The sequence below is a fragment of the Sinohyriopsis cumingii genome, chromosome 15, assembly GCF_028554795.1.
Source record: "Sinohyriopsis cumingii isolate HCF-2022 chromosome 15, ASM2855479v2, whole genome shotgun sequence".
Classification (NCBI taxonomy): Eukaryota; Metazoa; Mollusca; class Bivalvia; order Unionida; family Unionidae; genus Sinohyriopsis; species Sinohyriopsis cumingii.
The window spans coordinates 70,555,728-70,567,779 of record NC_142975.1 but is presented as its reverse complement, the minus strand read 5'-3'; the positions used below and the strand labels follow the sequence as shown (position 1 = coordinate 70,567,779).

The following is a 12,052-nucleotide window of genomic DNA, read 5'->3' as shown; positions in this document are numbered from 1 at the left end:
CTATCTGTCCATCCGTCCATCCAGTTGAGCTTGCTTATTTTTCTAAAGTGCAACTCTGACTCACTGACAACAAGCCACACATTCAGATGGATCTGACTTGCACAATACACCCCTGCTTACAGTAGGGTCAAAGAGATATTGGCTATTTGTAGCCCTAAAAAGGGTTGGGGGAGGACTTGACTCATACTCAAGCTGACTTATAAGCACGTGTGTATGGTAGTCAGCAATGCACTGAAACTTTGGCAGGGCTTATGCTAGTGAAAAATGTTTCTTCAATTACGTTACCCAATCATAGTAACTTAGTAGAACTACCACTACCTCGCAAATCCAACTCTCCTAGCTAAAGGAAGCTAAAAGTTGTCTGCTGACCTATTTGGTGGTCGGGCAGAGTGATCTCCCGTTACATATAAAACTTAGCGGCACAGTGTAAGAATATTCCAGTTATTACTACTGCTCATGCCAAGAAGCATGCTTTCATCATGAGAGACCTTGTAAAAGCCAGAAGCTACATGGAAGATATACCACAACCAGTTGGAGAAGTATTCACTTCTAAGGAAAGTATACTCCATCTATATTTCCAACGTTTTCTCTCTTTCTATCACGACAAAGTTCTGCCATTATAAGTTGCCACACTTTGTTGTCATAACACATTTAGGTACTTGCATGTAGAGCCTAAGCGAATTCACAGTCTGCTGCTACAACATTTAATTTATACGTGCAAGTCTCTAGTGCTCATATAACTCCAATATATGTTTAATTCCTTTACATAATTGGCGAGTTTCTATCCAAGGCTTTCATAGCATCTGGGCACCTACTTTAATGTATTTACTTGTACGGGTAGTCGGGGCTTTTTTCCCTACCAGTATTGTCTCATAATATATTTTGTTGCACCTACTGTGTACGCGAAGGTTTTTTTGTCTGTAATGTAGACACACTGGTGCATTTCTGTATTTCTTCCCTTTTGGTCAGACAAGTACAGGTCAGTGCTTTATACATGTTTCTATAGGAGAACCTTGAGTCATGTTTATATGCACAAACTTTAAGTCATATTTATCGAGCACTTAGTCACTCGTACGTGTAGCCTATGCGAATTCATAAGTTAGGTTCGGGCTACATTATTTACATGTGTGTATTTCTTTATGCCCTGAAGAACTCCTTTTATGTGTATAATTTCACCCTTTCTTGTATGTAAAGATGAGTTCTTTACCATGGTATTTTTAGCCTTGGAATACCATGCTTCAGTGGTCCTATGTGTACAGACCATCAAGGACCTTACCTACAGGTAAGCATTGTAATTGAAATTGTCTGCTTTCACTTTTTCCAGGTAACTATCATTTCATATAGTTATGCGCCCGCAGTATTCAAACATCACGTGTAGGCACACATGTTTATTAACAGTTGGTACTGTCATTAGATTTTGCCTGTAAGCTTCCTTGCTTTATTAGAATTATAAACTTCTTGTTCACCTTTTTAATGATTTAACTCTTAACTGATATTGCATTCTAAAACAAGTGCAGGGCTACAGTTTTATCCGTTTTGCTGTTTCGTCGTACAGATTAGAACTGAACAAAGCACAAACAACATACAGCTCAGACTGAAGACATCACCAGTCTGCATGCTGATTTTATCCTCAGTGTGAATCTTTATTGGAACAAGGGAGATAATTCAACTTACCCTGTAGCCACGAAGCGCCAGACATTGACATGCCTGGAAACAGCTCCAACACCCAAGTCACTACCACAGGGCTCATCCGTTTTGGAATTTCCCCTACTGTGCCTCGTCGGGGTTCAACTTGATTCCTCGTACAGAATGGGACAGAGCTAACAAACAGCCAAGTTCCTTCTCATTCAGCAGACATACAGACAGGTTACATGGATCAAATATACCACAACCCGACCCAACTGATTCTCCTAATGATATCCTCCTCACATTGATGTCATATTTCCATTGCGACCTGCCTAGGCCATAGACTAGGGATCACAAAGGGCTAAACATCAAAATATTACGGGCTCAATCAATAACAGCCCGAGCTTCCAGTTGTCGAACTCGCTTTTGCAGACACATTGAGGGACCAATCTAACTCGTACCACCTCGTGATACTCATTCGGCATGATACGAGTAGATCGTCCGGCCTCAACAGATGTCGCTTTGCAATTTCCCTACACTCTGCCACGAAAAGAGCCTCTTTATCCAGTGACTGTCTTGAAGTCACGGTTTCTAATTCAGGGTGTTCTCCGAGTTTATTGAGCGACAGATCTCGTCCCTCTCTGCCTTCCGAACCTCCAATTAGGACATTTTTCTCCCCCCACCCGAGCTTTGTCTTCCTCCTCAGACTCCATCAACGATATGCATCAGCGCTGTAGCATCGATTGATCTTACGACGAACGGAAGGTTCTGGCTTAAGTTACGTTCGCAGTCTGGGAGAGTTATGCACTTTTTGGCCTGCCTTCTTCGTCAGTTCGAGCTTTCATTTGGACCCCCAATATGGATAGAGGCCTCACCTCGTTATGGATGACATAGCCACACTCCATACGTAGGGAACAGATGGCCTTTGCTGACACTGCGCAGTTAGTGAGCAATATCATTACCGTGATTTCGTTGTTGGACTTTTGTTCTCTCTGGCTATCTCCCAAAATAACGTATCTTCTCCCACTCACAATACCTCAGGGCATGCATGGGAGTCAGTCTCAAGCTAAGTTGAAGACCTTTATCTTCTACCTTATTTTTAATGTCCAGACGGATGAAGTACGCTAACAAGCCATTAAGGAGACACATTTCCCTCACTTCCACAACCACTGCGTCGATACGGGCATAGTACGGGGAATCAACAAGAGGACCCAAGGACCACTCATAGTACACGAACCTCTGAAAGCTGTCCTGTCGAAGCACCAACAATTGCATACCATACGGATCTAGCACGAGAGTGTTCTATCGTTCGTTCCACACCTTTTTCTTGGTCCCAATGGCAAAGGACCCTCTACGTCTGTTCATCTGCCTAAGCACCCTCATTCCATTTATCCACACCCCTTGGTGCCCACTGGAAACAGCACAGCGCATTTTTAACGACATCCGTGAGAGAATCTTTGTCATCACTGTGGGTTCAAATGGCGCATACCTTCGTGACTCTATTCAGAAGACTCATGTGACCATTCATACCATTCAGGGTACCACAATTGAGGCTCAGCTTCGGCCCGGGGTCTTCCCTCATCTGACGAATCGAGTAAAGGCGCATGTCCGAACCATTTATATGGCGACAGCGTCAAGTTACCTGGACAACATACTGCAGCAACATAAGCGAGTTAGCTTAACCAGTCATGATAGTCCTTGTTACCAATCAGGAATTCTCATCACAAGGAAAAATCCTACCTAGTAGCATCTCAATGGTTCGTTCGCCTAGGTATGGACTTTAATACACAAGCACAATATTTTGTCTCCCTCAGGATCGGGAATTGAAACAACACCTTACTTTCGAGGAATTCAATCCGCACGGGATTGCGCAACGTGGCAGCGGATATCGTGGTCCTAGGTCGCCTTTTACTGTGTTATCCGTTTTTTTCTGTACGAATGGAATCCTCATGTTTTCCCACTGGAGCAGCCTCAAGATCTGAACCCAATTGAGGCACCATTGGCGGAATTAGAAGCAACCTAACTTGGCTCACGGCAGGTTTGCATATGCGGGTACACCCGCTCGAGATTACAGTCTGTACCGATGCATGTACTAAAGGCTGGGGAGCCCTCCCACTGCCATCATTTCCGTACGCCAGCGGTGCATGCTCTCCCCAAGAAGGGCATCTTCTTATAATTAATTCTGGAGAAGATGGCCGTTATGAAAGTCAATCATGGAGGTGAGTAGGGCAAGAATATTTAGAGGGCTAGGTAGTTCTCATTCTGTCTGTCAACTCTACAGTCTGAACAACAAATGTTATCTCAATCCTGCAGTGGTGATTTATTCCCAGTATCAAGAAGAACCCCAGTTTCCTACCCTTTGCATCATGGTATGGAACTTTTCCTAAACAGCAAGAAGGAGCTCACCCTACAATGGTGATTGTTCTTCCACAACGGCGATGACCCCAGTCCCAAGATCTTTGCGTAATGATGTGGGACTTTATTAAATGGTGTTGTCGTTAACAAGCCACACAGATTCACCATATCGCGGGACTCCTCAACGCACTCGTCACGGAACAATCGACTAGTACTGAAAAAATGGTCTCTCCATTTCTCGGTTCTCACTCAAATCTGTATCCGATAGCTTTTATCTCCGAGATCTGTCATGCCAGAGTGGCCAGTTCGAGCTGGTAGGACCTATACCTGCAGCTCAACAGGTCTCCCTTCCATATCAGTCAACAACTTCTTAAGACGCAGTTCACCACTTCCGGGTTTATCTGTGGTCTTTTTCCCTTTGGAAACCATGCTCTGACAAATGGAGTCTCCTCAAGTAGGGTTACCTAGAAGCTGTCTCAATACTTTAGGGGACCGGAGATGGCATCTTCGCGGTAAGGGGATGTACCTCCATCCACCTCTTACATATTCTCCAAGGTTATTATGATTGGGTAACGTGTTCGAAGAAGAAACCATTTTTTCCTAGTAAAATATCTTCTTTTCAAAATACTTACCCAATCATGATACACATACACCCTCCCTGCCTCTCCGCAATTACATCCATAGGGAGCGTGCGCTCTGCTCCAGTAATAACTGGAATATTCTTAAACTGTGCCGCCAAGTCTCATTATGTAAGGGGAGGTCACTCTGCCCGACCTCCAAACAGGTCGGAAGACAACTGTTAGTTCCCTTTAGCTTAAAGTAGTGTCCGGGAGAGCTGGATTTGCGAAATAGTGGTAGTTATCCAAAGGTATTATGACGGAGCAAATATTTTCGAAGAAACATTTTGCTAGGAAAAAATTGGTTATTATGGAACAGAAGTATCAAGAAGACAATACCTTAGAGCTGTGGAAAATTGTATATAACAAGATAAACTGTGCTATTTATTGAGAATTTTTGATGTGCTGAATTCAAATACGACAATTAAAACAATTCAATGGATACTGTTTCCAAGATACTTAAGTGTTTACATTTTACGACTATGTATATTGTGTAGATAGTAGAGTTTTAATCATAAATAGTAACCTAGCTCTTTTCATCTCTTTATGGTTGCTTTAGAGGATACTATTTTTCCTGTATGTGTATTTAACACTCAACAAACAGAAAAATGGTTATATGAATAAAATATATTATGAAACAATAGGCAAAAAATCTATTATATATATATAAGTACATAGTTAAATTCTTATCCAGTGTTTACTCGGCGCTTCTTGGCTTGTCTCTTTTTTTCATTAAATGGAGCATCTCTTGTCACTGTCCAGCATTAGTCTGCAAGCATTGTCCTGATAGCGTTTCTCTATTGTTGCCATATCCTGGTGAAATCACTCGCCTTGCTCGTCGCTGACTGCTGCGCAGTTCGGTAGAAAACAAATCTAGATGAGTGTGCAAAAAGGCATCTTTATTGACATTTTGCAACCAGGTCTTCTGTATGCACACAAACTTTGCCTGTCCTTAATCACTGTGTAATTAATATTATAATATGTAGGTTCTTGGCAGTGCATTAATCACTGGTATAGGCGATTCTGACAACGATGGTTCATACGTCTCCAACGTAGAATCAGACTAGGGTTTACACGACCCAATAAACATATTACGTTCAGTACAAGACCATGGCCAAATTGTACTAAGAACTTTTGGAGTAGCTCTCTTTGTATTGTTTCTCAATTTATACCCTGCAGCAATCAGAAATAATGTGATTTTTCTTTCGTAATAAATGCGTATACAAAGCAATAAGGACTTTTGGAAGTCTAAAATAAAATCTGATTTCTAAAAAAGGTGTCGGATTGAGATTTAGAAGTATGCGTATGAGGCTGATAAGAATTGTTCCCGGATATTATTGTGAGAAAGATATGCTGACTAATGATACTTTGTGAGTTGAGGGATCACCATCAGCTGTGCGACTAAAAACAGTTTCCATCTTTTAGGGACCAAGATCATAATATCACATTGAATGCAAATCTGGAAGTCTTCAATTAATATGAGCTATCTCGGGTAATGTGCAATCTTGTACTGCACTTCTCGAGACGTTACAGGTCGATTTTGTATGTCAAATTATATGCATTAATTTAAATGGTATAACTGCCAGCATAAGAAATTAATATCAAAGTTTTCTTTTGAGTTTGTATGTATCTACCTAAATGTGAATGTGAGGCAGTATTATCACTGGATTTGTCACAGCAACGAGTCAATAGTCAGCATAGGATATCTGATATGCAGTTACATGCTCAGAAATAGGCAGGAGCTGATGATATTTTTAGGATGTATCTCAAGCCATAAATTAACATTGTAATTTAATCAGGTTTTCTTACCTCCTGTCTTTGTCAGTTTTTATTATGACTACTATAGTAAGTATTTTTATAGTGGTTAAAGGAAATCCTTAAAACTCTCTTGCAATAGGAAAAACTAATGAGTTACAAGGTTTTCTTTCTAACAATACTGTTAAAAATATTCTCATGAATGATTGAGTATGGTAGTATACGAAAACATTTGTCAGGAAATGTCAACAACTACGACGAACCTGTTGTATACCAATGTGGGAAGAATGGAATTCTTCAAGGCATCAAAAGTGTCCACGACAACTATTATGAAGACAGACGTTGGGATTTTTATTGTTGCTCATCTTCAGGTAATTAATGAAATAACTTGTTACATCCTACCTTACCTACGTTGTACTGTATCGGAGGGAAAATTCATCCAGAAAGTACATGCGCACGAACCTGCCATACCTGGGACGTTCATCCGTATGTATGTCCTTCTGCGCACTTGCTTTAGAAGTAGCCTAACAGAAACAAAAATGTAATATATGCATAATAAAAACACAGGGAAACGCAAGGTGAGCTACATTTTCTTAAGGACACATACACAAAAATTAAGCAGACAATTTTCTTTTTCAAATATAGTGATTTCGAAATGAATATTCAAACTTTCCTTCTTCCGAAACCTAGAAACCAAATTGCTGGTCTCATAGATGCAAGCAAATATATAAATAACATATCGTTTTATCATACATTAACTGAATGGTTATTGCTTGTCACGAATGCATACGCTGTACAAAAGTGATCCCTGTAAGTGTGGGACGAGTCAGCATCGCATAAATGCTAATGCTGATATCATGCAAGCACATACACATACCGTTGTTTACTTTTCTGCATTTAGAACTGATTGGCGTTAATAACGTGTTACCTTATTCATGAACTCGTCATTCAGTAGGGACAGTACATTGGCCATATTGAAGACAACTAGACTATTTGCAGAAATTTTAACTTGGAAAATGGTTTCTATCAAGTTCTTATGTGTGTCATTGTCTAATTAATGCCGAACACCTACCAACAATATCATTATGCACGGTCCATCAAGTACGGTATTACATATGTTAAATAGTGAGTTTAATACGCGTATACTGGTACTCACGCAATCTCCCACGTTCATCATAAACCAATCTCACCTAGTACAATGGTCCTTTTCCATTTGCATAGTATACCAATCTAATTTAGTTCAATTACACAATCATCCTCTACCAACCTCCTCAGGTGCAACTGCCTTCTCCCAAGCTTATCATATACCATTCTCATCTAGTGAAATGACCATCTCCCATGTTTATCATATACCATTCTCATCTAGTGAAATGATCATCTCCCATGTTTATCATATACCAATCTCATCTGCATCTCCTTCCATTTCCATCATATACCAGTCTCATCTACCACAATGTCCCTCTTCTACATTCATTATATACCCATCTCTTCTAGGACAATGTCCATTTCCCACGTTCGTCATAGATCAATCTCATTTAGCACAATGACAATCTCCTCCGTTCTTCATATACTGACTACTGACACTGTACTTGTCTATATGCAAACCTATACTATAATTTTCATAAAGGTAAAATGTAAGGTCTTGAATTATTGGAAGCAACAAAGCCCCATATCTAAATTGCATAGTTTAGTGTAGAACTACATTAGGCATAAAATGCTTCAAGTAAAACTTTGGGTGAAAAAATATGTTTCTATTGAACAGGAATATTCAACTATACTCTATGCACCATTGAAAATAAACATAATTCTCAAGTATGTAAAATTAACAATTTCTAATCCTAGAGCTTCACAGTATTATTTTCCATCCCTATTTCCTACATTTCCTCAACAAATATATTGTTTGTTTATGTTGTATGTATTTACCTTGAGAGACGATTTATCACTGTAATCCTTTTCCTATCGAGCTGATTATGTACATCATTTAGTGTTATCTGATAATGAAACCACATCCTCAGTAAATAATAGTAGGTATACCTTAATGTAACCTGCAAACATTGCTCTATCGACATTTTTCGGTAAGGAGGAAACTGTGTCTTCTAAATGCAAACAAGAAGCAATATTGGTGTCATTACCTCTCTTTGATTTATAATTTTAGAACACTAAAAATCTCATTAAATATTAGCGTAAAAGTGAATACTGCTTATCCGTAATTTATACATATTGGAAAGAAATATCAGTCACATATTTTGCATAAAATTCCGTACTCAACTCAAAGAAAAATATTATATAGTTTTAAATTCACAGTTATCAATGGGTGCAATATAAAAGAGTATTACTAGAATTTAAATGTGCCCATTTATTTTATAAACACATGCATTAAATAAGCTGATGATTGACCAAAGATGTGCAAGTAAATCAGGTAATTTGGAATATTTCTGCAATGATGTTACGATATCATAGTACTCGAACCTCGATAATACATAGGGTTAATTGTTCTCTTTCTACAGAATATTCACTCACAGACTGCTACAAGACCCACCAACTCAACCAATATGACAAACCACTAGAATACAGCATTCCAGATGGATACGTTCCTCATGGAGTTACCAGCTTTCATGATAATACTTATGAGTAAATACATCTGTCTGTATGTCTGTCTGCCTGTTTCTATCTCTGCCTAGCTTTTACTATATATCAATCAGATACTTAAAGGAATTTGATTCCTCGGAACTTTGCTTACACTGTAAAAATGTAAATTAATTCTTGGTGTTATATGCATATCTAAGTTATGGATTAAATCAGCTTTGAATACAGTGTAAGTATATATGTTATATATAACTTTTTAGGGGACCTCTTTAAAAACATAGCGCAATGAACATGAGTTGTTTTGCAATTTATAAAATTGTCCTGTTAATACAACTTAAACTATTTAAGCAACATCGCTACAAAGGGATTCGGTTTTGTTTCTTATTCGACCATAACCAATTACAACTTATGGTTTGTTTGTGCACAAATTACCAGTATCCAGATAGACGACTGTGGTAAATATGTGCTTTTAATGTTCAGACTTTTCAATTTATCAAAATGCTAAGTAACTTACTTCCACCTATCCCTTTTAAAATAAATATGTATAAAAAATGCCAATCAATGTGGGTATCTTACCTTGAACATATACACGTTTATCTCTCTCTCTCTCTCTCTCTCTCTCTCTCTCTCTCTCTCTCTCTCTCTATATATATATATATATATATATATATATATATATATATCTTCAAGCAGTTGGAAATAAATGTTTATAATTAGATTTTACGATGTTGGCATATGTAGTCTTGACCACCTTGTCATTCTTGTTTTTAGTATACATTACATCTTTCAATAATCCAGCACGTTCACAAATGGCTCAATTGTTTCAAAGTTCACCAAAAACATCATGTCAGCTGTGCTGGCAGAATTCTTTCTTTTATCGAAGATAATATCACAGCAAGTGTGTTGCTGTGATAAGTTTTATGGATTTGTTTAAATTAAAGAGTGTTTACCATTCCAAAATAACTCAAACGTCTGGTGATATCGTATTGGAATTACAGCTAACAAATGTCATTATATGTTACTCTTTTACAAAATATTTCATTGGACCTAATTACCATACGTTCTTCTTCGGAATCGAACTGATGTTATGTAGTTTACGTTAAAGAAATTCCTCAATATAGCATACAGAGGGTGTGAAAACGTTTGCAGATTATATTACGACGCAAGTGTATAACTTTTAACCTGTATGCTTTCTTTTATTTCAGAGATAGGGTTTTCTGGTTTCAGATATGCAAACTGAATTTAAATACTTAGCTTAATGGGACCGACAAGGATGTGAGACAAAAATGATAAAACTGAATGTGCAAGAAATCAAGAACCAGGATTACCAATAGAAATTGAAATGATGCCAAAAGTATCATAACAACTGGAAATTTGGGATTGGCGTCAAAATAAAACTATGTTGGTTCTATTGGCAATACAACAAAATGCCATTTTATTCATTACTTTAGACAATGAATTCTTTCGTAGTTATTGTTTTTAATATCGAGATTTGTTTGGTTTGTGATACTAGTAACAGTTCCTTGTAAACTGGTAATTGAAAAGAACACACAAACTGTCCATAATTGATTAATCTCAAATATTTCAACATCTTTAAAACAAATATTTACTTTCAATAAATACGTACAACCAATAAAGACCTTAGCATTTATAATTATTTAGATTTTACTTTACTGCTTTTCTTCTTTAAAACCGAGATAACACTATGACGTTTATTTTATCTACACTAATTGGATTCTAATTTTTCTTCATACATTTATCATAAGCTAACACATATTCTTCATATAATTTTTATAATAAATCTTTTGTTGACTTAAAATGAGTAAATCCTTTACTGATTATTTATCCAGTTTAGAACTTGCTCTAAATTGAAAATATGTTCTGTAGCTTTTCTCATAAATCAAAGCAATGTATCTTAGCATAACCATAATAATTGTTCCTTTCAACTGATAGCCGTTTTCTACTTTTTTGTACCATTAAATGTATTATTTTGATATACCTTGTGTGTCTTGTTCTCTAATTTCGTTTCTGCTATTATGAATATTTTATTATATTTCCTTTAGGTATTTCAAAAAAAAGGACTAAATAAACTGACATGTTACATTTTTCCAATTCATTATAGTTTTTCTTTTTTAAATCAATATATCTACAGCATATGTTGACATCTTGTTGATATCTATGTGTTTGAGGTCTGATTGAACAGTGCTAGATAACTAAACTTCATTTTACTTTCATAGTAAACCCCCCACATGTCGAGCAAACTGAACACACACACACACACACACACACACACACACACATATGTATCACCACTGAACCTATTTTTTTTTAATCAAAGTTATTATTAGATAGATTTGCTATCGCTCTACTATGTAAATAGTAGAGACCCTTACTAACGGGTATATATATATATATATATATATATATATATATATATATATATATATATATATATATATACTTCACAACGAACATTAAGACATTTGAGCTGTTGATGTACTAGTAAGTTTCGAAAACGACATCTTGGTGTCACACTAATTTCCTATCGTCACAGTATTAATTACAAAAATCAATAATATTTTGTTCCATATTTTCATATAATGTTCAATCGTTTTTGCTGATAAATGTTACTACCTTTTCTTGAATTTCCAGATCAATTATTAATAAACCCCTCATTGTATCACCACTAAACCTTTGTTTTTCGTAATCAAAGTTATTAGTAGATAAATTTGCTATCGCTCTACTATTTAAATAGTAGAGACCCTTACTAACGGGTCTAGCAAACTTAAGTTATCTTACCTGCCATGAAATGAATATTTATATCATTTTTTCCCCCAGATTATAGTATATGTAATGTTTTAATCGGCTGTTAGACAGGATGAAATTATAGGTTTCATAAAATATGAGCTGGTACTTGACATTTGCATTGCTGGTCAGTCACAGGACTAATCAAATCTCGCAGCCTTCAAGTCTATGACATCAGAGGTCCATTGATGTTGTCCAAAATAATTTGAAAATACTACAAAGTCTTATAATGTTTTTCAAAAGAACAAAAACATAAATAATTATTAACATATTTATTGCAAATACAGCGATAAAAACCTGTCTCTGTA

The 12,052-nt window shown here is 36.9% G+C and overlaps 1 protein-coding gene across 1 annotated transcript; it reads left to right on the top strand.

The window, feature by feature from the left end:
• The first annotated feature begins 1,383 nt into the window (after positions 1 to 1,383).
• Positions 1,384 to 10,935, top strand: LOC149782037 (dermatopontin-like). Its single transcript, XM_089933449.1, has 3 exons — positions 1,384 to 6,724; positions 8,861 to 8,984; positions 10,145 to 10,935. Exons 1-3 carry the CDS (start codon positions 6,556 to 6,558, stop codon positions 10,191 to 10,193), a joined length of 342 nt encoding a protein of 113 aa, XP_089789575.1. The 5' UTR covers positions 1,384 to 6,555; the 3' UTR covers positions 10,194 to 10,935.
• Positions 10,936 to 12,052: the final 1,117 nt, after the last annotated feature.